This window comes from Macaca mulatta, chromosome 2 (genome assembly GCF_049350105.2).
Source record: "Macaca mulatta isolate MMU2019108-1 chromosome 2, T2T-MMU8v2.0, whole genome shotgun sequence".
NCBI classification, from domain to species: Eukaryota; Metazoa; Chordata; class Mammalia; order Primates; family Cercopithecidae; genus Macaca; species Macaca mulatta.
Genome location: NC_133407.1, coordinates 97,236,715 through 97,264,543, shown reverse-complemented (window position 1 = coordinate 97,264,543; position 27,829 = coordinate 97,236,715). Strand labels below are relative to the sequence as shown.

Genomic DNA, 27,829 nt, shown 5'->3' with positions numbered 1-27,829 from the left:
TGCGGGGTGCCTCCCAGTTAGGCTACTTGGGGGTCAGGGACCCACTTGAGAGGCAGTCTGACCATTCTCAGATCTCAGACTCCATGCTGGGAGAACCACTGCTCTCTTCAAAGCTGTCAGACAGGGACATTTAAGTCTACAGAGGTTTCTGCTGCCTTTTGTTCGGCTATGCCCTGCCCCCAGAGGTGGAGTCTACAGAAGCAGGCAGGCCTCCTTGAGGTGTGATGGGCTCCATCCAGTTTGAGCTTCCTGGCTGCTTTGTTTATGTACTCAAGCCTCAGCAATGGCGGACGCCCCTCCCCCATCCTCACTGCCACCTTGCAGTTCAATCTCAGACTGCTGTGCTAGCAATGAGGGAGGCTCCACGGGCGTGGGACCCTCCGAGCCAGGCACGGGATATAATCTCCTGATGTGCCGTTTGCTAAGACCCTTGGAAAAGCGCAGTATTAGGGTGGGAGTGACCTGATTTTCCAGGTGCCTTCTGTCACAGCTTCCCTTGGCTAGGAAAGGGAATTCCCTGACCCGTTGTGTTTCCCAGGTGAGGCGATGCCTCACCCTGCTCTGGCTCACACTCGGTGGGCTGCATCCACTGTCCTGCACCCACTGTCTGACAAGCCCCAGTGAGATGAACCCTGTACCTCAGTTGGAAATGCAGAAATCACCTGTCTTCTGCATCGCTCAGGCTGGGAGCTGTAGACTGGGGCTGTTCCTGTTTGGCCATCTTGGAGCCACCAATTAGTAGCATTTTCATATATGACATTTATTATCTATTAATATAGGTTCCAAATATATAAACTACTTCTTAATGCTATTTTCTCAGTAGACAATCAAAATTACTACTGTAAGGAATCCCATACCTTGGTCATTGAATCAGTTTAAGACCAAATGGGATATGGAAACCACACAGTGGATTAAACGGGGAGGAAATTTAATATAGAGTAGTATTAAACTCTGAGAAATTAAGGAAATTCTATGCAGTCCCCCAGGGCCTTGGGAGAATACCCAAGGCAGGACAAACTTGGAAGGAGGTCCTCTCCCCAAAGCTGGGGTTCAGCCCAAAGGACAGTAGAGAAACGTGCTGCTTCCCCAGGTCGTACTGGTCTGCAGTTGCTTGGCAAGTAGGAAGCAGCCCTCTGCAGTGCAGGTGGGCACAGTCAATCAGCAACTAATGGTGTGGCTATGTAGTAGGAGCAGAAACTTAGTGTGGGCAGGAGGTCTTCAGAATATTGGTTGCCTTGTGGAGAGGGCATGGGAAGGTTATCACTAGTTCCAAGCCAAACACGTGCAAGGAACCACGTGTTCTGGGTGCATGGCTGGAGTAGAGCAGCAGACCCCTCACACTTGCAGCAGCCAGCAGCAGCAGAGCCCCTTCCTCCTGCAGAGTCCTCCGCACCCTCCACCAAGAAAGCATCATCACATTCTCTGTAAAGGAATTCTGTCCATTATGGCAGAGCATATATGGAAGGGAAAATTTGGAGCTGAGTGGCAATGAACTGACAGCTAGCATATTCATAGTCTTACCGTACTCTGGACCTCTTTTCTCTCTTTACTATTTAATGCTTACTGTGGAATGACTCCCTCCATAGATTTTACAGCCCAACTATTGTAAGGAAGAGATGGTTCAGGAACAAAGCTTCAAGTTGAATTTTGGTGCCATCATATGAGTTTTTTTGTCCCCATTCAGGAGCAGTTAGACAGACAGTGAAGTAGACACACTAGTTAGTTGTAAATATTAAATTCATTACTTCCTACCCCTAATGCTTTGGATTTCCCCACTGGCACCAATTTTAAAATTGGCTGGTTTAACTACAATTTCAGGAGAAATGAGAGGTAATTATTAAAGAAAAAATATATTTTCTTTGATTATATTGGGAATGATAATTTATGTATATGTTAATAGCTCATTGATATTTTGAATGTGTTTATTATGGTTATTAAAAAAATGAAGTTTCAGCCGGGTATGGTGGCTCACACCTGTAATCCCAACCCTTTGGGAGGCCGAGGTGGGCAGATCACAAGGTCAGGAGATCAAGACCATCCTGGCCTACATGGTGAAACCCTGTATCTACTAAAATGCAAAAAATTAGCCAAGTGTGGTGGCACTTACCTGTAGTCCTAGCTACTCAAGAGGCTGAGGTAGGGTAATTGCTTGAACCCAGGAGGTGTAGGGTGTGGTGAGCCGAGATCGTGCCACTGCATTCTAGCCTGGTGACAGAGAAAGATTCCATCTCAGGAAAAAAAAAAAAGTTTCAGAAGGCTATATTGGCTTGTTTCATATTGAAAATGAGGTTCTTGAATAATGTACAGACACGCTCCCCTACAAAAGTTTTAACTAAGTTACATCTTTTAAAATATCAGCAAACATTGAGTCTTTCTGAGCTCCTGTGCTAAGCACAGATGCTTCAAGATCTTATTTTTCTTAAATCAAGTTGACTTGTTAGCACCCTTTCTTGTAATTTTCTGAACTTTTCATCCCCTTATCAATAAATAAATGTGACAGATGTCTTTTACTGGTTCCCTTAGCTTTAGTCTGTTAGCAATATCTGTCCATTGACTTAATGGCTGCTAATAACTTATTTGGTGTCTGTAGAACTCTACAGCTGTGTGCTAGAGCAATGGCAGAAAACTACACCAGAATCATCATGTTCCAGGCTCTACTTTGCTTCCCCTCCCCCCATAGGGATTTCATTGTTCTCAAAATGGATTTTTTCAGACTGCAATTTTAGAAATCTGTTGTTCAGTCTAGTAACAACCCACACACTGGTGATTTTTGCATAGGACAGGAGGCTGAGATGGTCTCATAAAATGCCTATAAGGTCAAGGCTTGTTATTAAAATATCAAAGATAATAATGGTAATGAACATGAAAGACATTAACAACCATCTTTAGATTTGAAAAGCGGTGGGACTCATGCAGTTTTTCTCACCTTGTAACAACAGTAGCTTCTGCAGTCAGCCACTTCCCTATTTATGCCTCTTTCCCCCCGATCACATTTCTCTGCACTGTTTTCCTACACTGCAGAGTGCAGACACTTAATACAGACTGGCCAAGTCTCTGTGTGCCCTGTCAGCAGCCATCCTTTTTCTGAGCATATGGTTTTCATGCTTCATCTCACCCCCAGTGACCTCTCCTTGTGAGAAGCCTACCTCAGCTCTCTTTTCTAACCGATAACTGTATTCACCTAGCTCTGCAGAATAGCTCCAGGTGGATAACTATGACTTTTCCACTTACATGGAAACAAGCAGACATATTCACTATATGAAACCCTTATTTGGCCACCTAATACGAACTGGAAGCCTAGGAGACTTCTTTTTTTTTTTTTTTTTTTTAATCTACCAGAAGTTTCTAAACTCTCTGGCCCTAGAAGGAGCCTCTCTCAACTGGAGTTAGCTGTGTCTACAGGTTGAAGGGCTCCATCGTGCTGGTTTATTCGGCAGAATAGCTCTTACTGTGTCCCATCTCCTATGGCAAGGGAAGGATTTTTCTCTTGCCACATTATAGTGGGCTCTTCATATCCACCGGTTCTGCATCCGTGGATTCAACCAATCATGAATTAAAAATACCTGGGAAAAGAACTAAAAAATTACAACAATAAAAAATACAAATAGGCCAGGCACAGTGGCTCATGCCTGTAATCACAGCACTTTGGGAGGACAAGGCAGGCAGATGTCTTGAGGTCAGGAGTTTGGGACCAGCCTGGCCAACATTGTGAAACCTAGTCTCTACAAAAATACAAAAACTAGCCAGGCATGGTGGCTCATGCCTGTAATCCCAGCTACTTGGGAGGCTGAGGTGGGAGAATCGCTGAACCCAGGAGGCGGAGGTTGCAGTGAGCCCAGATCACGCCATTGCACTCCAGCCTGAGTAACAAAGTGACTCCATCTCAAAAAAAAAAAAAAAAAAAAAACCAAAAAAACCCAGGGTATAACTCATTACAAACCATTTACTTTGTATTAGGTACTATAATCTAGAGATGATTTAAAATACACAGAAGGATGTGCATAGGTTATACACAAAATACCATGCCGTTTATATGAGACTTGAGTATCTGGATTTTGACTTCTGTGGGGATGGGGATGGTTCTTTCTCCAATCCCCTGAGGATCCTGAGGGATGACTGTATCTAGGTAAAGAGACTGGTCTGGGGTCATAGGAGACCTCCATTCAGGCCAGTTACCCCATCATCCCTCAGGCATCCCATACTTCCCCCTCCCCCCACTGTTATTGTTGCACAAGGCTTTTCATTTTACTTTCTTTTGTTCAGGTCATAGCTCTTTTTAAATTTACATTCCATGTTTTCTGTGGAGTCTTTTCTAGCCCTTCCAGCCCTCGCTTTTCTCTAACTTCTACACCATGTATCATCTATACCCACAGCTTAATACTTATATTTCTTCTTGTGGCGTCCATGGATGTTTATGTGACCCGAACTGGATTGTAAGGGGGTTGCATTCTACATTTCTCTTTCCCCTTAGTTGTTCACTGGTGGTTGCTTGTTAAAATACACAAGAATTTGTTGCATATATCTGTCCCTTCAACCAGATTTGACTTCAGGTAGGACTAAATGTAGTTACAATGAGATCACTTGGACTCAGGAAGGGGAACATCACACACAGGGGCCTATCATGGGGAGGGGGGAGGGGGGAGGGATTGCATTGGGAGTTATACCTGATGTAAATGATGAGTTGATGGGTGCAGCACACCAACATGGCACAAGTATATATATGTAACAAACCTGCACGTTATGCACATATACGCTACAACTTAAAGTATAATAATAATAAATAAATAAATTAATTTTAAAAAATAAAAAATAAAAATAAATAAATAAATAAAAAGTATAGAGCCTTCATTATCTCTAATTTTCAGATTGGCTGTTGTGAATTCCTAAGTATGGCAAACAGCTTCTCTATTTTTGATTTATGGCACTTACAGCAATGTTATATTTAAGGTTGGTCTCAGGGTTTAGCTGCCCATACTTGAGGGTGTTGAAGTGTGGCCTGGAGCAACGTAGCTTATAGAAGTCTGTTGGTAAAGGGTTCCTGCCCTGTACAGGTTGCTTGGTGGTACTTTGTTCCACCACCTCCATTCTCTCTTACTTGACTGAAATCCAGGTATCAGCATGATACTGGGAGAGGGGTAGTGGCTTGATTGCTGAAGTCAGTTTAGTGCTTTGGTAAATCTGAAGCATTTCAGATCCCAGGCATTTCAGATAAGGGATACTCAACCTGCACTATACATTGTCCCTTTTTTTTTTTTCTTTTTTTTTTTTTTGAGCTGGAGTCTCCGTCTGTCACCAGGCTGGAGTGCAGTAGCATGATCTTGGCTCACTGCAACCTCCACCATAAGGGTTCAAGTGATTGTCCTGCCTCTGCTTCCCAAGTAGCTGGGACTACAGGTGTGTGCCACTGCACCCAATTTTTGTATTTTTAGTAGAGATGGGGTTTCACCGTGTTGGCCAGGATGGTCTCAATCTCCTGACCTCGTGATCCCCCCACCTAGGCCTCCCAAAGTGCTGATTACAGGCGTGAGCCACCACGCCTGGCCCCAAATACATAATTTGTAATCATTGACTTTTCTTATCACTTTTTGCCTATCACTTTTACTGGTTTTAATCATTTATATCTTTTCATGTGAGATTTGAAGTATACATACTCTCCTACAGTATAAGCTCCACGAGGACGGGGTTGTCTGCTTTGCCTGCTATTTTTACCCCATGAACCTAGCTCAGTGCCTGGCACATAATTGAGGCTCAATAAATATTAGTTTGAAAAACAGAGTGAAAGCAGACTCTAGGGTTTGGGGGTAGGTCTGGACAGAGAGGAGTTTATGGGAGCAACTGAATCAGGAAGCTGGGTACCAGAAACTCAGGAATGAGAGGGCCCTGGGCTTGGCAGGGATGGCCAAATGCGGCCAAGAAAAGCTCTAGAGTAGCTTGGAGACATCTCCAGGCAGCCCTTGCCTTCTGTAAGCAGCAAGAATAACAGAATGTATACAGTGTGCCAGATAATGAGTTACTGCTTTGAAAGCATTTTCATGTTTAAACCATTCAACCACCTTCTAAGGTAGATATCATTAATCACTTCTACAAGAGGAAACTGAAAATATGAGATAAACAGTTTCAAAAATGTCAAACAGGCCAGGCACAGTGGCTCATGCCTGTAGTCCCAGCACTTTGGGAGGCTGAGGCAGGTGGATCACCTGAGGTCAGGAGTTCAAGACCAGCCTGACCAACATAGTGAAACCCTGTCTCTACTAAAAATACAAAAAAAAAAAAAAAAAAAAATAGCTGGGTGTGGTGGCAGGCACCTATAATCCCAGCAACTTGAGAGGCTGAGGCAGGAGAATCATTTGAACCTGGGAGGGGGAGGTTGCAATGAATCAAGATCACACCACTGCACTCCAGTCTGGACAACAGAGCAAGACTCTGGCTGGAAAAAAAAAAAAAAAAAAAAGACAGCTCTAAGTAGCAAGCCAGGATGCATATCCAGGTGTGTCTGACTCTACAGTCTTTGTCCTAATCCCCTGGGCTCTGCCACCTTCACAAGATGTGTCTCCTGTGTTTCCTCCTCTTCCAAGCCATGTGACTTAAAACCTCATGCTTGAAAATCGATAGCAGTCTCTTAACTCCCATCTCCTCTCTTTCCAGTCCATCAGCACACATTTACCAGGCCACATTCTCTACAGTCCTTCTTTTGTCATTACTTACTTCCTGAGTAATCTGTAGCCATTCACCATTGCTACCCACATCTGAACTCCCTGGCTTTGCATTCCAAGCCCCATCCAGCCTCAGTCTTCCTCAGAAACTTTATCCTCCTTCGCCCTTTTGATCGACTGTCTAACCCCAAATGCCGAACTACTACATTGGAGCCATTCTGCTTGCTACAATACCGGTCTCTGTCTTTTGATAGCCATATAAAATCCTTCAGTAAAACTTGAATCCTGTTCCATTGCCTGGTGAACGCCCTTGCATATATTCCTGTAATCTTAATCAACTCTTGTTTTACTTATCTTCTGTATCAGTCTGAAAGCTCCTAGAAGCATGACTGCATACTCTACTTCATTTTATTTCCCTGTAGCATCTGACTTAGTGGCATAAGCATGGTAGATATGCAATAAGGATTTGCTAGATGAGTAAATAAGCCATGCTTCTTGTGGTCTCATTAGATTTGCTTTACAATATGTTCCGCCATACTAAAGAAGTTGTACATGCAATTTTAAAATGAAGAAACTAGGATCTTACATATATTTCTGATTGAGAATTTCAACTTGTTGGGAAATATACAAACTTTAGTGTCCTCACAGCTCAAAGTACAAAAATATTGGTGTATTGACTGCCAGTGGGGCAGGATGAAGGGCCAGGCCACAAGAAATGTTGGCTATAATAAAAGTATTACTAAGTTCATTTGCTTTTGGTTTGTGATATGCTATTCAGTGAAAAATGCACCTTCCAGAAATTTCTAAATTAGAATGTTTAACATTACTTTCAAAATAATGAATGTCCTTGGGAGTAAAATAAACATAATTGTAATTCAAAATATAAAGTCACAAATATAAATTGTGCACAGTTTACCTCAGGCCACTCATTTTTTTCAGTAGATTTACCTTTCTAATTATATTTTGCTTGCACAAATATTTAAATTACGTTTCATTCCCTGAGAGCAATATACTTCATGTGTCAAGGAGGACACATATTTAACAACCATAAAACTATCTGCAAAAGAAAAAAGCTCATATTCCCCCCAAAAGGATCTTTTTAAAGAATCAAAGTGCACAATTGATCAAATAGTTGAGCAAGGTACACACAGTAGCTTAGCAGGGCTTACACATTTATTTTGTTTATTTTCTATATTTGTTTGGGTTTATTTTTTGTTTTTCATTCCCTTTGTGCTCTACAACCAAGAGAAAGAAACATCTTCAAGGAATTATATCTGCTATGTAATTATACAGTGCTGCAAATTGCAATGTTAGCTGAAGTTAAGGGCAGAGAATGACGGGGGAACTAATAGAGCATGATCTAAACCTTATTAAGTAATGGGTATCTTCCTGAAGAAAGAACACAGGGTGTCTCAAGGCCCAAGTCTGAAAATTGACTCCTCTCTTGTTATAAGAGTTTAAGAATATAGTAACTCTTCTGTTTTCTTTTTTCAACCAAAGAGCTAGGATGAGAATGTAAATCTTTTCTAGTGTCTTGAGGCATTGTGAAAAGGCATATTATTGCCAAACACCAAAGAAGGAAAACATCATAAATATTATGAATCAAAACTTTAATAGTGGAAGTTACTTATTTGTGGTTTGATTGGCCTTTGAAAACCAGCTCACAGTATTGATTCATGTACCTCCACCCTCAATGTGATTTTCATATTTTTCATTTTCTGGTCACAGTTTTTTTTTTTTTTTTTTCCTGTTTTTTGAGATGGAGTCTCGCTCTGTCGCCCAGGCTGGAGTACAGTGGCCGGATCTCGGCTCACTGCAAGCTCTGCCTCCCGGGTTCACGCCAGTCTCCTGCCTCAGCCTCCCGAGTAGCTGGAACTACAGGCACCCGCCACCATGCCCAGCTAATTTTTTGTATTTTTAGTAGAGAAGGGGTTTCACCATGTTAGCCAGGATGGTCTCAATCTCCTGACCTCATGATCCACCCACCTTGGCCTCCCAAAGTGCTGGGATTACAGGCGTGAGTCACCACACCCAGCCCACAGTTAGTTTTTATGTTGGCCATGTTGTATGATCACTTTCATGATTGAGAAAGTGATTTCAGCTCCCTTTAAAAAGATTAAAGATAAATTAATGGATTTGTGATTTTTTTATATTATTTTTAAAATGGGTACTGGATACTATAATAGGGTATTGTCTTCACTTTCCTATGGATGAGCTCAGAGAGTGATTTGAATGAGTCATTAGCAAACTAAGATTCCACTTCACAGGAGTAATGCGTATAAGTTCTTAATAAAAGGAACTAGGGCCCCTTGGAGAAATGGCTGGTTCCCAGACTGGCCCAGGGAAAGTACAAATAAACCAGTAATGTCTTCTAGTGCCAGAAAGTAAAGAAGTCTTCAGTCAAGGATGAGAGTAGTTGAAAGGACACAGGTCCCAAGAGCTAAATCTGGAAAAATATGAGTAACAAAATAAATCATAGTAACAGGTAGCAATACACAGAATAAATATCTGTGAGTCCATGCTTATATAAATAATTGAATAAATAAATAAATGAGGGAGAAGGAGCAGCTTCTGGTGCTTATGTCAACCAAGAAAAAAAATCAGAAAAAGTCTCCAAATATGTTGAATTTATTTGGGAATTATAACACAAGTTGGCCTCTGTTTTTCAGTGGAGATGCCGTTACTGGGCAGGTGTTCTTTCGAGGACATCTTGTCTGAATTGCTGCAGTCCTAAAGAAAGAATCTCTTAGAGTTATTTTAGAAAGTCCTTGAGACAAGTCTTTATCTCAGAGCACAAACCCTCCCCTCTTCAGACTCTCCTGGCTTTAGTTTGTTTGGGTCTCACAAGATGTGATTTCATCCCAGTGTCTTCAATTTCACATATAGAATTCCAATTAATAAACGTAGAAGGAATGATGTAAATAGAAAATCTCAAGAATCATGGTGTGTCGTTTAAAAAAAAATCACTGGGCCGGGCGCGGTGGCTCAAGCCTGTAATCCCAGCACTTTGGGAGGCCGAGACGGGCGGATCACGAGGTCAGGAGATCGAGACCATCCTGGCTAACACGGTGAAACCCCATCTCTACTAAAAAGTACAGAAAACTAGCCGGGCGAGGTGGTGGGTGCCTGTAGTCCCAGCTACTCTGGAGGCTGAGGCAGGAGAATGGCTTAAACCTGGGAGGCGGAGCTTGCAGTGAGCTGAGATCCGGCCACTGCACTCCAGCCTGGGCGACAGAGCCAGACTCCGTCTCAAAAAAAAAACAAAAAAACAAAAAAACAAAAAAAAAAAATCACTGTTTGGCAAACACCACAGTAATATTTGTTGCAGACAAGAGCTACCTATCCATGCTAAAATTGGTGAAAGTATGGTAAGAAACAGGATATTTGCACAGTCCTAAAATATCTTACAAAGAGAAAAATAGTAGCTTTACAAGGGAAAAACCTAGACAGGCACCACAAAGTTAATAAATATCACCTGTAATGAAATGTATCAACAGCATGTACCTCCTGATATAATACACCAAAAAGGGTACGTCATCACATCTATGGTGATTATTTCCCTGTTGTTTTAGATTATACATTTTGAAAAATATCATAGATTTATATAAAATTTTAAGAAATACAGAGCTCTCATGTACCCTTTGCCTAGTTCCCCCCAAGGGCAATTAAGTTGCAAAACAGTGGTAAGATACCACAAACAAGGTATTAACATGAATGTGGGCAAGATACCGAACATTTCCATCACTGTAAAGATCCCTCAGTCTTACTCTTATGTTGCCACACCTCTTTTTAAGAAAATTGGGTTGTTTTCTCATTATGGAGTGGCAAGAATTCGTTAAATATTCCAGATCATATGGGTTTTTTTCCCTGTAGTCTGTTAATACAGGAAATTATACTAATTTAAAAGTATAGCCGGGCACAGTGGCTCACACCTGTAATCCCAGCACTTTGGGAGGCTGAGGCGGGTAGATCACCTGAGGTCAGGAGTTTGAGACCAGCCTGACTAACATGAAGAAACCCCATCCCGGGGGGTCCCGGAGCAAGATGGCCAACTAGGAACAGCTCCAGCCTCCAGTTCCCAGCACAAGCGACGCAGAAAACAGGTGATTTCTGCAATTTCAACTGAGGTACCAGGTTCATCTCACTGGGGAGTGCCAGACAATCGGTGCTGGTCAACTGGTGCAGCCCGATGAGCCAGAGCTGAAGCAGGGCGAGGCATCGCCTCACCTGGGAAGTGCAAGGGGGAAGGGAATCCCTTTTCCTAGCCAAGAGAAACTGAGACACACAACACGTGGAAAATCGGGTAACTCCCACCCTAATATTGCGCTTTACCAAGGGTCTTAGCAAATGGCACACCAGGAGATTATATCCCACACCTGGCCAGGAGGGTCCCACGCCCAGAGCCTCCCTCATTGCTAGCACAGCAGTCTGAGATTGAACTGCAAGGTGGCAGCAAGGCTGGGGGAGGGGCGCCCGCCATTGCTGAGGCTTAAGTATGTAAACAAAGCCGCTGGGAAGCTCAAACTGGGTGGAGCCCACTGCAGCTCAAGGAGGCCTGCCTGTCTCTGTAGACTCCACCTCTGGGGACAGAGCATAGCTAAACAAAAAGCAGCAGAAACCTCTGCAGATGTAAATGACCCTGTCTGACAGCTTTGAAGAGAGCAGTGGATCTCCCAGCACAGAGGTTGAGATCTGAGAATAGACAGACTGCCTGCTTAAGTGGGTCCCTGACCCCTGAGTAGCCTAACTGGGAGACATCCCCCACTAGGTGCAGACCGACATCTCACGCCTCACACGGCAGAGTACACCCCTGAGATGAAGCTTCCAGAGCAAGATTCAGACAGCAACACTCGCTGTTCAGCAATATTCTATATTCTGCAGCCTCCGCTGCTGATACCCAGGCAAACAGGGTCTGGAGTGGACCTCAGGCAAACTCCAACAGACCTACAGCTGAGGGTCCTGACTGTTAGAGGGAAAACTAACAAGTAGAAAGGACACCCACACCAAATCCCCATCAGTACATCACCATCATCAAAGACCAAAAGCAGATAAAACCACAAAGATGGGGAAAAAGCAGGGCAGAAAAGCTGGAAATTCAAAAAATCAGAGCACATCTCCCCTCCAAAGGAACGCAGCTCATCGCCAACAATGGATCAAAGTTGGACGGAGAATGACTTTGACAAGTTGAGAGAAGAAGGCTTCAGTCGATCACACTTCTCAGAACTGAAGGACGAACTATGTACCCAGCGCAAAGAAACTAAAAATCTTGAAAAAAGAATGGAAAACTAGAATAATCAATGCAGAGAGAGCCGTAAACAAACTGGCAGCGATAAAAACCATGACACGAGAAATACATGACAAATGCACAAGCTTCAGTAACCGACTTGATCAACTGGAAGAGAGAGTATCAATGATTGAAGATCAAATGAATGAAATGAAGCGAGAAGAGAAGTCTAGAGAAAAAAGAGGAAAAAGAAATGAACAAAGCCTCCAAGAAATACGGGATTATGTGAAAAGACCAAATCAATGTCTGATTGGTGTGCCTGAAAGTGAGGGGGAAAATGGAACCAAGTTGGAAAACACTCTGCAGGATATTATCCAGGAGAACTTCCCCAACCTAGTAAGGCAGGCCAACATTCAAATTCAGGAAATACAGAGAACGCCACAAAGATACTCCTCAAGAAGAGCAACTCCAAGACACATAATTGTCAGATTCACCAAAGTTGAAATGAAGGAAAAAATGTTAAGGGCAGCCAGAGAGAAAGGTCGGGTTACCCACAAAGCGAAGCCCATCAGACTAACAGCAGACCTCTCGGCAGAAACTCAACAAGCCAGAAGAGAGTGGGGGCCAATATTCAACATTCTTAAAGAAAAGAATTTTCAACCCAGAATTTCATATCCAGCCAAACTAAGTTTCATAAGTGAAGGACAAATACAATTCTTTACAGACAAGCAAATGCTTAGAGACTTTGTCACCACCAGGCCTGCCCTACAAGAGATCCTGAAGGAAGCACTAAACATGGAAAGGAACAACCAGTACCAGCCATTGCAAAAACATGCCAAAATGTAAAGACCATCAATGCTAGGAAGAAACTGCATCAACTAATGAGCAAAATAACCAATTAATATCACAATGACAGGATCAAGTTCACACATAACAATATTAACCTTAAATGTAAATGGACTAAATGGTCCAATTAAAAGACACAGACTGGCAGATTGGATAAAGAGTCAAGACCCATCAGTTTGCTGTATTCAGGAGACCCATCTCACATGCAAAGACATACATAGGCTCAAAATAAAGGGATGGAGGAAGATCTACCAAGCAAATGGGAAACAAAAAAAAACAGGGGTTGCAATCCTAGTCTCTGATAAAACAGACTTTAAACCATCAAAGATCAAAAGAGACAAGGCTATTACATAATGGTAAAGGGGTCAATTCAACAGGAAGAGCTAACTATCCTAAACATATATGCACCCAATACAGGAGCACCCAGATTCATAAAGCAAGTCCTTAGAGACTTACAAAGAGACTTAGACTCCCATACAATAATAGTGGGAGACTTCAACACCCCACTGTTAACATTAGACAGATCAACGAGACAGAAAGTTAACAAGGATATCAGGAATTGAACTCAACTCTGCACCAAGTGGACGTAATAGACATCTACAGAACTCTCCACCCCAAATCAACAGAATATACATTCTTTTCAGCATCACATCACACTTATTCCATAATTGACCACATAGTTGGAAGTAAAGCACTCTTCAGCAAATGTAAAAGAACAGAAATTATAACAAACTGTCTCTCAGACCACAGTGCAATTAAACTAGAACTCAGGACTAAGAAACTCAATCAAAACCGCTCAACTACATGGAAACTGAACAACCTGCTCCTGAATGACTACTGGGTACATAATGAAATGAAGGCAGAAATAAAGATGTTCTTTGAAACCAATCAGAAGAATGACACAACATACCAGAATCTCTGGGACACATTTAAAGCAGTGTGTAGATGGAAATTTATAGCACTAAATGCCCACAAGAGAAAGCTGGAAAGAAGCAAGAGCAAACACATTCAAAAGCTAGCAGAAGGCAAGAAATAACTAAGATCAGAGCTGAACTGAAGGAGATAGAGACACAAAAAAACCCTCCAGAAAATCAATGAATCCAGGAGCTGGTTTTTTAAAAAAATCAACCAAATTGATAGACCGCTAGCAAGACTAATAAAGAAGAAAAGAGAAGAATCAAATAGACGCAATAAAAAATGATAAAGGGGATATCACCACCGATCCCACAGAAATACAAACTACCATCAGAGAATACTATAAACACTTCTACGCAAATAAACTAGAAAACTCAGAAGAAATGGATAATTTCCTGGACACTTATACTCTCCCAAGACTAAACCAGGAAGAAGTTGAATCCCTGAATAGACCAATAGCAGGCTGTGAAATTGAGGCAATAATTAATAGCCTACCAACAAAAAAAAGTCCAGGACAGACAGATTCACAGCCGAATTCTACCAGAGGTACAAGGAGGAGATGGTACCATTCCTTCTGAAACTATTCCAATCAATAGAAAAAGAAGGAATCCTCCCTAACTCATTTTACAAGGCCAACATCATCCTGATACCAAACCTGGCAGAGACACAACAAAAAAAGAGAATTTTAGACCAATATCCCTGATGAACATCGATGCAAAAATCCTCAAGAAAATACTGGCAAACCGAATCCAGCAGCACATCAAAAAGCTTATCCACCATGATCAAGTGGGCTTCATCCCTGGGACGCAAGGCTGGTTCAACATACGCAAATCAATAAACGTAATCCAGCATATAAACAGAACCAAAGACAAAAACCAAATGATTATCTCAATAGATGCAGAAAAGGCCTTTGACAAAATTCAACAGCCCTTCATGCTAAAAACTCTCAATAAATTCGGTATTGATGGAACGTATCTCAAAATAATAAGAGCTATTTATGACAAACCCACAGCCAATATCATATACTGAATGGGCAAAAACTGGAAGCATTCCATTTGAAAACTGGCAGAAGACAGGGATGCCCTCTCTCACCACTCCTATTCAACATAGTGTTGGAAGTTCTGGCTAGGGCAATCAGGCAAGAGAAAGAAATAATATTCAGTTAGGAAAAGAAGAAGTCAAATTGTCCCTGTTTGCAGATGACATGATTGTATATTTAGAAAACCCCATCATCTCAGTCCAAAATCTCCTTAAGCTGATAAGCAACTTCAGCAAAGTCTCAGGATACAAAATCAATGTGCAAAAAATCACAAGCATTCTTATATACCAGTAACAGACAAACAGAGAGCCAAATCATGAATGAACTTCCATTCACAATTGCTTCAAAAAGAATAAAATATCTAGGAATCCAACTTACAAGGGATGTAAAGGACCTCTTCAAGGAGAACTACAAACCACTGCTCAATGAAATAAAGGAGGACACAAACAAATGGAAGAACATACCATGCTCATGGATAGAAGAATCAATATTGTGAAAATGGCCATACTGCCCAAGGTAATTTATAGATTCAATGCCATCCCCATCAAGCTACCAATGACTTTCTTCACAGACTTGGAAAAAACTGCTTTAAAGTTCATATGGAACCAAAAAAGACCCCACATTGCCAAGACAATCCTACGTCAAAAGGAAAAAGCTGGAGGTATCACACGACCTGACTTCAAACTATACTACAAGGCTACAGTAACCAGAACAGCATGGTACTGGTACCAAAACAGAGATATAGACCAATGGAACAGAACAGAGCCCTCAGAAATAATACCACACATCTACAGCCATCTGATCTTTGACAAACCTGAGAAAAACAAGAAATGGGGAAAGGATTCCCTATTTAATAAATGGTGCTGGGAAAATTGGCTAGCCATAAGTAGAAAGCTGAAACTGGATCCTTTCCTTATTCCTTATACGAAAATTAATTCAAGATGGATTAGAGACTTAAATGTTAGACCTAAAACCATAAAAACCCTAGAAGAAAACCTAGGTAATACCATTCAGGGCATAGGCATGGGCAAGGACTTCATGTCTAAAATACCAAAAGCAATGGCAACAAAAGCCAAACTTAAAGAGCTTCTGCACAGCAAAAGAAACTACCAGCAGAGTGAACAGGCAACCTACAGAATGGGGGAATGGGAGAAAATTTTTGCAATCTACTCATCTGACAAAGGGCTAATTTCCAGAATCTACAAAGAACTCAAACAAATTTACAAGATAAAAACAACCCCATCAAAAAGTGGGCAAAGGATATGAACAGACACTTCTCAAAAGAAGACATGCATACAGCCAACAGACACATGAAAAAATGCTCGTCATCACTGGCCCTCAGAGAAATGCAAATCAAAACCACAATGAGATACCATCTCACACCAGTTAGCATGGCAATCATTAAAAAGTCAGGAAACAACAGGTGCTGGAGAGGATGTGGAGATATAGGAACACTTTTACACTGTTGGGATTGTAAACTAGTTCAACCATTGTGAAAAACAGTGTGGCGATTCCTCAAGGATCTAGAACTAGAAATACCAAATGACCCAGCCATCCAATTACTGGGTATATACCCAAAGGATTATAAATCATGCTGCTATAAAGACACATGGACATGTATATTTATTGCAGCACTAGTCACAATAGCAAAGACTCGGAATCAACCCAAATGTCCATCAGTGACAGACTGGATTAAGAAAATGTGGCACATATACACCATGGAATACTATGCAGCCATAAAAAAGGATGAGTTTGTGTCCTTTGTAGGGACATGGATGCAGCTGGAAACCATCATTCTCAGCAATCTATCGCAAAAACAGAAAACCAAACACCGCATGTTCTCACTCATAGGTGGGAATTGAACAATGAGATCACTTGGACACAGGAAGGGGAACATCACACACCAGGTCGTATTGTGGGGAGAAGGGGAGCGGGGAGGGATAGCATTAGGAGATATACCTAATGTAAATGATGAGTTAATGGGTGCAGCACACCAACATGACACATGTATACATATGTAACAAACCTGCACATTGTGCACATGTACCCTAGAACTTAAAGTATAATTTAAAAAGAAAAGAAACCCCATCCCTACTAAAAATACAAAATTAGCTGGGCACGGTGGTGCATGCCTGTAATCCCAGCTACTCACAAGGCTGAGGCAGACGAATCGCATGAACCCAGGAGGCAGAGGTTGCAGTGAGCTGAGATCATGCCACTGCCCTCCAGCCTGGGCCACAGAGACTCCATCTCGGGAAAAAAAAAAAAAAAAAAAAAGTATAAAACTAATTTAAAATATATAAAGTAAAAGAACTGAACTATGCATGCAATTTACCTGAGGTCACTCATTTTCTTGGTAAATTTTGGTAAAATATACGTAATTCCCATCTTAACCATTTTTAAGTGTACAGTTCTGTGGTGTTAGGTCCATTTATATTGTGCAACCATCACTACCATCCATCTACACATCTCTTTTCATCTTGTAAAACTCAAACTCTACCCATTAAACAACTCCCTATCCCCCCACCGTATGCCCTGGCAAACACCACTCTACTTTCGGTTTCCATGAATTGACTACTTTAGATACATCAAACAAGTGGAATCAAGAGTATTTGTCTTACTGTGACTGGCTTATTAGCATAGTGTTCTCAAGGTTCTTCTAGTTGTAGCATGGGTCAGGATTTCCTTCCTTTTAATATATTTTACATATATATGAGCTCTTGTTTATCTGTTCATCCATCAGTGGACATTTGGGTTGCTCCACCTTTTGGATGTTGCAAATGATGCTGCTATGAACATGGATATTCAAATATTCCTGAGACTCTGCTTTCCATTCTTTTGGCTATGTACCCAAAAGTGGAATTGCTGCATCAAATGGATCCTCCTTTTGCTCTTTTTCTCTAAGCCCTCACTCTGAGTATCTTTTCCTTTTAGAGCTTTAGGTTTTAAAAGTTCTCATCCATTTATTCTTTAAGTAACACAGCAAACCCTTAATTAAGATTGTTCAGAGAATATAGTGGTTATTGAATTTTTTGGCTAAATCGCCAGAAATCTGTTTCAATCCTTGCTGTTAAAGAAGTGTGTTCATTTTATTCTCGTAGTAAACATAATTGAATCTCTCTGATAATTCAGGATCTTGCAGTGCCTTGGAGCTATGTGAACATGGATTCTTAGCCTAGAATACCCCAGGGATGTAAGTTATCAGGGATTGGAGCAAAGCACTAACCCTTCACAACCCTATAAAACTAAATCTTTGAGCTTAATTATTTCTGTGTTTATAAACAATATAGTAAGTATGATATAATAATTGATATTTCAAAGGTGGTTACTAAAGGTTTTTTATGTGGCCATCTTTACTATTTTCTTCCTCTCTTTCTTTGCATCCCCATATCACCAGATAATGGGCTCCCACCTCGCTCTGAGTAAACACATTTAATAGTTGTAGAAAGAAATGGAATCTGGTTCACATCTTCCTCACCCAGCTGCATTTCTCTTTTACTACATGTCCTGGTCAGATTGGGCTGGTATAATAAAATACCATTTACTGGGTGGCTTAAACAACAAATGTGTGTTTCTCACAATCTAGAAGCTGAGAATTCCAAGAGTGAGGCAGAGTCAGTGTCTGATGAGGACGCTCATCCTGGTTTGCAGATGCTGTATCCTCACCTGGAGGAGAGAGAAAGGGATCTGGTCTCTTCCTCTTCTCATGGGGCACTAAACCAATGATTAGAGGCTCCATCTTCATTGCCTCATCTAAACCTAAGTACTCCTCAGAGGCCTCACCTCCAAATACCATCACATTGGGGATTAGGGTTTCAACATGAGTTTTGTGGGGATACAAACATTCGGTCCACAGCACTACACTTCAAGAAAGAAAAATTAAGCTTTGGATGAGAGGGGACCAGAGAAAGAGTAGAAGAACCAAGAGGAAAGAGAGCAAAGAAATTAGGAAGAAGCATAAAGGAGGGAAAGGAGAGAAAGAGATGGAGTGAGGGAAGTCCCAAAGCCGGACTTCACCATTTCCCTCTATCTTTGGACAAATAAAGCCTTGTTCCCTCTGGGTCTGAGGATGGTTCTGGAAGGCGTGAATCAACTACGAGGATCCTATGGCTGTGACAAGTGGATAACTAAACCACAGGTTACTTAGGGCAGGAGGAACCTAGTCAGCGTATACAGCAAGCACATCTTGACTGCCTGCCTTCCACAGCCTCCTGAGCTCAGTAACTACCAGCCAAGAATGGAAAAGATGAAACCTTCATTCCACATTTTATTTAACACTCTGTGGACAAAAGAGTAGTTTCCCAGGTTCTCTACGTCCGTTGTCTATCCCATGCCCAAACATACATTGCTCTAATCCTGGGGCTGGAGGATCTGGAGGGAGGCTTAAAGGTCAGCCTTCTTTAGCCCTTCAGCCAATAGTGTCCACAGTGCATAGGGGCAGAGGTCCTAGCATGCCGTCTCTTAGATCTGACCTGATTTTAACTCTGCCTGACAAGTAGTAATTACCTTTTAAAGAGCTGGAGAAATGAAGATGCCTGGTATATTTTAAACATAGTTCCCCCAGGCAGGTGCGACGGTTCTTCTCAATGCATTTTAATCAGACCATGGGGTTTGCATGAGGTATGTCCAGGCTTGGAAGCACCCTGGGAACCCAGAGGCTCAACGACTTTAAATGTACTTTTTTCATATGGTACCCCAGGATGAAAATGAAGGTGTTTTTAGAGTAATTTGGTTATAAAGAAATTGTGGTACCTGAGTGACTTTTTTGTACAGGAGTCAAAAAAATATAAGCAGGCTTGATTGATCTTAATAGATTACTGATGTTTCATGATTTGTGGCCTTTTTACTACTTACATTTCTAATCTGAAATTGCTACTCTCCTGTGGCATCATTAACATTATAAAACCTAAGCTAGTTTTCCTTACAAATGTGATTCCTGTCCTAGAAGAATTTCCAGTCTGACAAAGAAATAAACAGGAGCAAATGCCATACGCATGAGTGATTTGCCTGCAAAAAGATGCTCATGAAGATACCATAAATCACTGGCTCTTAACCAGGGTGATTTCACCCCTCGGGGAATTTGTCTCATTTGGGAAGCAGTTGTTACTGGCATCTAGTGGGGAGAGGCTGAGGATGCTGCTAAACACCCTACAGCACCTAGGACAGCCCTCCCCGCCCCGTACCACAACGAAGAATTGTCTGGTCCAAAATGCAGGTAGTGCTAAGGTTAAAAGCCCTGTCAACAGTGTGCAGAAGATACAACATGAACTGACAAATGGACTGAATTAGGAAAAATCCAAAATGATGCCCACAATTGTGGCTACTTGTCTCTGGGATTTTTTAGGCCCCCCATCCCTGCTTTAGCTTTTTGTTTTGAAATCACTTTAGACTTACAGATTGGATATTTTCAACCCTATTTCCTTAGCACGTGGGAGGCTTTGCTAGATGTTGAATGAAAAATGGGATGAGGCCGATTACTGGGTATATACCCAAAGGATTATAAATCATGCTGCTATAAAGTCACATGCATATGTATGTTTATGGTGGCACTATTCACAATAGCAAAGACTTGGAACCAACCCACATGTCCATCAATGATAGACTGAATTAAGAAAATGTTGCACATATATACCATGGAATACTATGCAGCCATTAAAAAGGATAAGTTCATGTCCTTTGTAGGGACATGGATGAAGCTGGAAACCATCATTCTCAGCAAACTATCGCAAGGACAGAAAACCAAACACCGCATGTCCTCACTCATAGGTGGGAACTGAACAATGAGATCACTTGGACACAGGGTGGGGAACATCACACCAACATGGCACATGTATATGTAACCTGCACATTGTGCACATGTACCCTAGAACTTAAAGTATAATAATAATAAAAAATGGGGTAAGGAAAGAGAGACATTAGGAACAAATCCATATAGGTTTTACTTCCATGTCAACTATGTGGGAAACAGTTGAGGTCTCAGAGCAGAGAGGAAGGCTCGGAGATAAGCTTGTGGCCTCCCGGAAACATCCAGCAGGGTGTCCTCTGCATCCCTCTGTGCATTTGCCCTTTGCTTCTGCTTGGCTTGAGTTGCTTAGTGCCAGTGGAATTGGGGTGGGGGGCGGTGAGGGGGAACCTCCTGAATAGGCTACTGATGAGCTTTGGTCCTGAGAGAAATCATTTCCCACCCTAAACCTTACCCCAGTCATTGAGGGTGGCCGGGACAATTCAGTGGGCCACTACCTATTCAGTAAATATATAGGTGTGTGTATATTGTAATTAGAACATAGACACCTGGAAAGTGAAAGTCTCCCATAATTCTGATAATAAACTTACATACATTTAAAAACTGGAAGAATATATACATTAACACATTATTGGAGATAAACATGGAATTATAATTTTACAGTACATTATACTGTTTTACAACTTTATTTTTGAGACAGGGTCTCACTCTGTCACCCAGGCTGGAGTGCAGTGGCACAGTCTCGGCTCACTGCCACCTCCACTTCCTGGGGTCAAGGGATTCTCATGCCTCAGCCTCCCGAGTAACTGCTATTACAGGCATGTACCACCATGCCCAGCTAAGTTTTTTAGTTTTAGTAGAGACAGGGTTTTGCCACATTGGCCAGGCAGGTCTGGAACTCCTGACCTAAAGTGATTTGCCCATTACAGGCGTGAACCACTGCGCCCGGCTGTACAGGTTGTATTTTTTACCATGCTATATTGTGGACCTTTTTTGTTCTAGTATGAACAGACATAAAGTTGTCTGATGAACAACTTAAAGTTGTTTGTAAAATAAGGATTATAGTGTCTATCCACCTACTTCAGAGATATCAGAAAGACTCAAATTGAGATTTGGAAAGTAGATCGAGTCTTTTAGATGAAAATTATTATATACCATGCTGACTTTTTAATTGACTGTACCAGTGTTGAATGATTTTATTACTAGTTTCTTTTGAGGTGTTACTGAAATATTTTTAAAGACATCGAGTCCTCAGAAACCATTATGGCCGTATTAATATAGTTTGTGTAATACTCATAGATTTCAAGTGTCTTTTTGTGTCTCCACAGGCAAATACATGTATCAGCCTATGACCCCTGTGGAACAGCTTCCAAGCACTGAGATTCCTGCCCGGCCTCGGGAACCCACAAACACCATTCAGATCTCAGTCTCGCTCACCGAACACTTTTTGAAATTTGCGTCTGTCTTCCAGCCTCCCCTTCCCCCTGACTCACCAAGGTACTGTATGATTTCGGACCTCTTTATTGACAACTATCAGGTTAAATGTATTAATGGGAAGATGTGTTATGTGCAGAAGCAGCCGGCGCCGCATTCCCACAAAATGAGCCCTGAGGAGGTCTCTGCACACGATGCCTTAATTTCAAAAGAGAGCAATACACCAAAAATAGATCACTGCTCTTCTCCCTCAAGTTCTGAGGACTCTGGGATCAATGCGATCGGGGCTCACTACGTGGAATCGTGTGACGAGGACACAGAAGAAGGAGCAGAACTGAGCTCAGAGGAAGATTACAGTCCAGAGAGCAGCTGGGAACCGGATGAGTGCACCCTTCTCTCCCCCTCACAGTCTGACCTGGAAGTGATTGAAACGATAGAAACGACCGTGTGAGAGTCCAGACAGGAAGCCGCAGCCTCGGACCCACGCCGAGCTTTTGTACCTTTGTCTGGTGGATCCTTTTTTCCAATGCTGTTGATATTTTTTACCCACCCACCCCCCCCAACCAACAACCGTAGCAGTTCAGTGGTATGCTGATTAGCTTCTCTCCGTCTTACAACTAAGACATTCTTTTTATTATAAACGGTTTTCTTTTGTATCTTGACTTACTTTCTATGTAGCATCTGGTGTCATGAATTGTGACCCAGCCTTAATTTCACTGGGAGATTTGAAGGCGGTGAAGTGATGGTCGCAGAGTATCTTGGATCAGATTGAGGAGGTACCCAAAGGGAAGGAACCAGTGTTTTCTCAGTAGCCAGTCCTTCACAGAGAGACTCTTGCCATTCCCTTTGGCATGTTCACAGGCACTCCCGTCCTGTCCTGCTTGTCCTACGCAAGCAGCACTCCCTACTGAGTGTGCACTGGTAGATGCCGTTTCTTCCCTTCCCCTTCTCCCCACACCTGCACTGGGTCTGGATCAGAGCTGCCTCGGCTTACTTCCGGGAGGTCACTGGAGGCCAGTTCAGCCCATGGTTTGTGGCCAATGTCTGTACAAGGCTCCATGACTGGGGCTGAGCTAGACGTTCACATGAGGAGATGACCTCATCCGTCTCATGCTCAATCCAGCTTTAGCTGAGCACCTGTCCCCTGCAGGGTGCTGTGGGGACACAGCATGAATAAGACCTGATTCCCACCATGAAGGGGCCCAGTCCTATATATGACACATTCAACTCATGACACCCAGAAAGCTCTGGGAACCCAGGGGAAGGATGAGATTTACTTGGCTCGGGCCAGCTGGGGAAGGTGTTTCAGCATTTGAGCTGGCCTCTTGGGTGGGTTCCCCAACATTTCTCTGCTTTTAATTGTTCAAGTCTGGGAAGATCTCTTAGGAAGTTATATAGGTATCACATTTAGGAGGCAGCCACATCTGACATCTTAAGAAAAACCAACTAATAGTTTTAGCATGGAAATGCTAAAGACAGAAGCCCTTTAGGGATTAGGACTGAATCTAATAGGTTTGATTAATTCTGCTTCATTTGGTTGTATGAAGCATTAGTATGGCTTAAGTGAGGAATGGATTAGAATTCAGTATGATGCATGGATTTTTATGCAAATGCAAAAGCAGTTGAAATAGTTCGCTGCTAAGTCAGGAGAAAATATTCTGTGTAATAGTGACTTACTTTCCCACACTAACTGTCCGTATGTGTTCTCTCCCTCACACGCACAAAATAGTGACCAATTCTTTCTTCTTTAGCTCTCTCCAGAATTCTGCTCTCCATTTGTACCAGGTACTCTTGTGAGTCAGTTAACTGCCATTTCTCCAAACCTTCTATCCATGAGGCATCGTTACAAATCCTGGAAATTTTCAGTATGGCCTAATGAGCACATCAGAGTTGGAGACAGAACAATACTTCCATCCTAACTATCCAGAAGCGTGCTTTCAGGCCATTGTGCTCTGAGATGCCCTTGTGCTCTGGCACCATTATGGTACATCTCTATGTCAAATTAATTTGGTTTTGTTTGTTTGTTTTTTGAGACGGAGTTTCCCTGTTGTTGCCCAGGCTGGAGTGCAGTGGCGTGATCTTGGCTCACTACAACCTCCGCATTCTGGGGTCAAGCAATTCTCCTGCCTCAGCCTCCTGAGTAACTGGGACTACAGGTGCCCACCACCACACCTGGCTAATTTTTTGTATTTTTAGTAGAGACTGGCTTTCACCGTGTTAGCCAGGATGATCTCGATCTCCTGACCTTGTGATCCACCCACTTCGGCCTCCCCAGGTGCTGGGATTACAGGTGTGAGCCATCACGCCCGGCCAGATTTATAAGAAAAAGTTGTGTTCTTCCCTGAAGTCTCCCTCTGGCATCATTCACAAACTACTCAAGGAAGAATCTGCTTTCCCAGTTGTATGTATAATTTAAGTCATTTACTAGATAGAACTTTTTTAGGTTTAGGTGGCCAAGACATCTATAGGTTTAGAAGGCAGAGTATGCATTTTCCTTTGCAAACAGTGTGAGCCAGAACGTTCTATGCTGAATGAGAATGCAGCATAAAGTCTCCACTTGCTGAAATTTAAAGACTCGACAAGACAAACAAGAAGAGGATCAGAGGAGCTCTAGGGACAGGCACAAGAGAGGGCAGGTGGAGGCAGGTGTGGACATGAGGAGCTTCCCCCTGTCTAGGGCATGGCCCAGGTGGCACAGGGACATCTGATGAGCCCTGCCCGAGGTTCTCGGTGCCTCCCTTGCATGAGTGGCCCACTGAAGGCACGTGTGGAAGCCAAATGCCTGCAAGCCACGTGTCAGGCCACAGCAGTGCAGTCACGCGCCACGCACTCAGGTTTGTAACAGCAACACCAGGGCCCTGTCTAGATCTACCCTGTGGGCGAGCCCGTTCTCCAGATGGGAGTATACAGGGGCTTTCTCCTCTACACCATTCCCATCAATGTTCTTTTTTTTTTTTTTTTGAGATGGAGTCTTGCTCATGTCACCCAGGCTGGAGTGCAGTGGCGCGATCTCGGCTCACTGCAAGCTCTGCCTCCTGGGTTCACGCCATTCTCCTGCTTCAGCCTCCCGAGTAGCTGGGACTACAGGCGCCCACCACCACGCCCAGCTAGTTTTTTGTATTTTTCGTAGAGACGGGGTTTCACCATGTTAGCCAGGATGGTCTCAAGTCTCCTGACCTCGTGATCCACCCGCCTCAGCCTCCCAAAGTGCTGGGATTACAGGTGTGAGCCACCGCACCCGGCCCTGTCAATGTTCTTTATAGGCCCACATTCCCACCCACTAAACCAATTGAGTCAACAACCAGATAACCAGATGTCTAAAGCCATGGATATACGTGGTCACGGGGCCATATTTCTGCAGCTGGCTCAGTGACAGGCTTGGGCCCTCTCTCAGTACTATCTAGGACTTTGTCTAGGTTCCTGTTTTTTTTAAACTCCTGAACTGCCCTTCTGATTAGACACAATTTTAATGAAATTTTTGGATGTAATAGTTGATAATCACCTTAAATATTTGCACAACCTCTTTATAATTAAAAACTCACTAAGCTTCACTTACTACTATCTACTATATAGAATTAAAGATGTTCCATTGGATTCTAAGTATCAGATACTCCTGGATCTCAAAATGACCTTTTCTAAATAAGCACAAGATTTATTTTTGTCCTAGCACTGTTGATAATACTCTGAAATATATTGTTGAACTGGAATTGTTTATGCTTGCATTCCAAAACCAACTGAAACAGATATAAAAATGTGTAGTTTCACTTTAAATTCTAGGCCTATTCTATTCTATATTATATGAAGGAATTCTCTGTAACGCTGATATTATGTTGCTAATTTGTATACTTATAGGCACTTTAGAAAATGTTTAGACTGCAACATGCACTATAACATTGAACACAATCGCATGAAGTAGCCTGTGGTTAACACTTGCACACTGACAGATGTGAAAGCTTTATAATTTGGACCCAGTATGCTCATTGGAGCAAGGGTTGGGCTGTGTGGATGGATAAACTGCTTTCTTGGGTTTACATGGAACCCGGTACCACTCCTACTTTTGGAAAGTTGGTTTAAAAGCTATTAGATGGAAGCTTAATTCCACTAAATGTAGACTTTAATTGTGTTCTCTAACCAAGATTTTAGAAGTTTCAAGTTTCAAATATGCTTATAACTTTTCCAAGAAATGACGATTACAATGCTTTTGTGGTCACAACTCTTTTGTATATTAAAAAATAAGGGTTTACTGTCACATCTAGGTCTTTTTTCTGAGGCAATTTTTAAGATATGAAATAAGAATCTGAGGACAGCCCTGAAGAACAGTTGCTTTCCTGGGAGGAAGACTTGTAGCTCAAGGGCATACAGCACAAAACAAAAACAAAAGCATCAAGAGCAGAACAACACGATGTGGTTGTTTTCCTGAAATATTTTTTGGATTTGATGTGGGATTTGATTCTATCTTGGGAGTGGTGGCTTTGCTTCTTACCTCCACTTCTTGGTCTATTTGAACCATCACAAGTGTTTTGGGACCGATAACAAACTCCCTTTATGCTAATTTAATTCTTGACTTGGGTAATAGGATACACACATGGATAATTTATAAAGCTGTCCACAGATCCAGCTCAGTTTAGTGGTGCGGGTACTACTGGGCAGGAAAAAAGGCACAAGTTAAAATATTCATCCAGTCAGCTCTTAATTATTCCTGCATCTTGTTTGCAAAATTTTATTATCACGCTCTGGCTTTTTTACATGAGGAAAACAAAGTTTTAACAGTTTTCTCTTCTGTCCCCTTCTCCAGAGGAGGTGTGAACCAGAACTGAGGAGGCCAGTTGTATTTTAGGCTTTTCAGTAGTACGGTTTTGTCTTCTCCCATTGAGGAGGAGGGAAGAAGGGAGAAGCCAGTGGGAGTTCCATGCACGTGATCAGTGCTGTAAGTTCCCGGATGTCAGTGTCTCTCACATCAAAACATAAACAGGGCACTTCTCAACATTCATTTTGGAATGATTCACCATTTAAACATTGTCACTGCTCTTCTTCATCACCGTAGATAACTGAGAGTCAGCTATTGTAGGAAAAGGCCATGTTTTAGTTAGTGTTATGAATTCTTTTGTTGATTAAGGTTGAAGCAGTGTTCTCTTAGTAGCCTGAGCACTTCTCAAAGCGACCTGTCACTAGCGGCTTTAACACTGAGCTTCTATGTCGTCGTGTCCACCTCACTTTTTAAGGCTGTTCATACCTGGCAATATTCACTTAACTGCTATTTTTAAAAACTATTTTAAAGTTTTAAGCACAATGTTGACTCTTCTGTAATTTCCTAAAATTATACTGTTTTCCTACAGACAGCTCAACTTTCCTTGATATGTAACACTTTAGGAAAATACTGCCTTGTAAAATAAACGTGCTTTTTTTTCTTTTATACCAGAACAAATCTGCTATTTTGGAGTGTAGGGTAATGCCTCCCACCCGACCCCAAAACAGAAACTCACGTTTGCAAAGTGTGAAACATTTATATACCAGCTCTTTCCAACGTGCTAGGAAATAGTGTATGCCTATTACCACATTAAAACTTTACAAGACCTCATGAGGTGCAGATAAATTGTACCATCCACAGTATCTACTCATAGTCACCACTCACAACTCCCAGAACTCTGGCTACATTGGGTTTATAGCAAATAAAACTTGATATCCCCCCACCAAATAGCATTTATTTCACACGCAGTTACAGCCTTTCCGTTCGGCTTACACATGCCATGTCAGGCAGTGTTGGCTGCAGTTCTGACTGAAGATTGGGCATCGAGGGAGGCTGCTGCCCTGCAGAGCCTTGGGGTTGCCTGGTCACCAAGGCTCAGGGGCCAGGCCCCAGTGGTGGCAAGTCCCTACTCGGAAAAGAACAGCTTCAGGGGTTGGCTTCTATTGAACAACCTTCCTAGGAACTGCTAAATAAAGTCATTATTTATCAGTAATCAAATCCTTGTTAA

General features: G+C 42.2%; 1 protein-coding gene and 1 long non-coding RNA gene across 3 annotated transcripts in view; one reads left to right on the top strand and one right to left on the bottom strand.

Moving 5' to 3' along the window:
* The window catches only part of C2H3orf70 (chromosome 2 C3orf70 homolog), a 73,177-nt gene extending 45,898 nt beyond the window's left edge, over positions 1 to 27,279 (top strand). The window contains exon 2 of one of the 2 annotated variants that reach the window (XM_077990382.1): positions 21,749 to 27,279. In XM_077990382.1, coding sequence (XP_077846508.1) covers positions 21,749 to 22,305 — 557 coding nt within the window. In that variant the 3' untranslated portion in view covers positions 22,306 to 27,279. 2 annotated transcript variants of the gene reach the window in all.
* Positions 907 to 2,193, bottom strand: LOC144339082 (uncharacterized). Its single transcript, XR_013413745.1, has 2 exons — positions 2,108 to 2,193; positions 907 to 1,422 (listed from the first exon to the last, which is right to left on the bottom strand). It is a non-coding gene; the product is annotated as an uncharacterized LOC144339082 (long non-coding RNA).
* Positions 27,280 to 27,829: the final 550 nt, after the last annotated feature.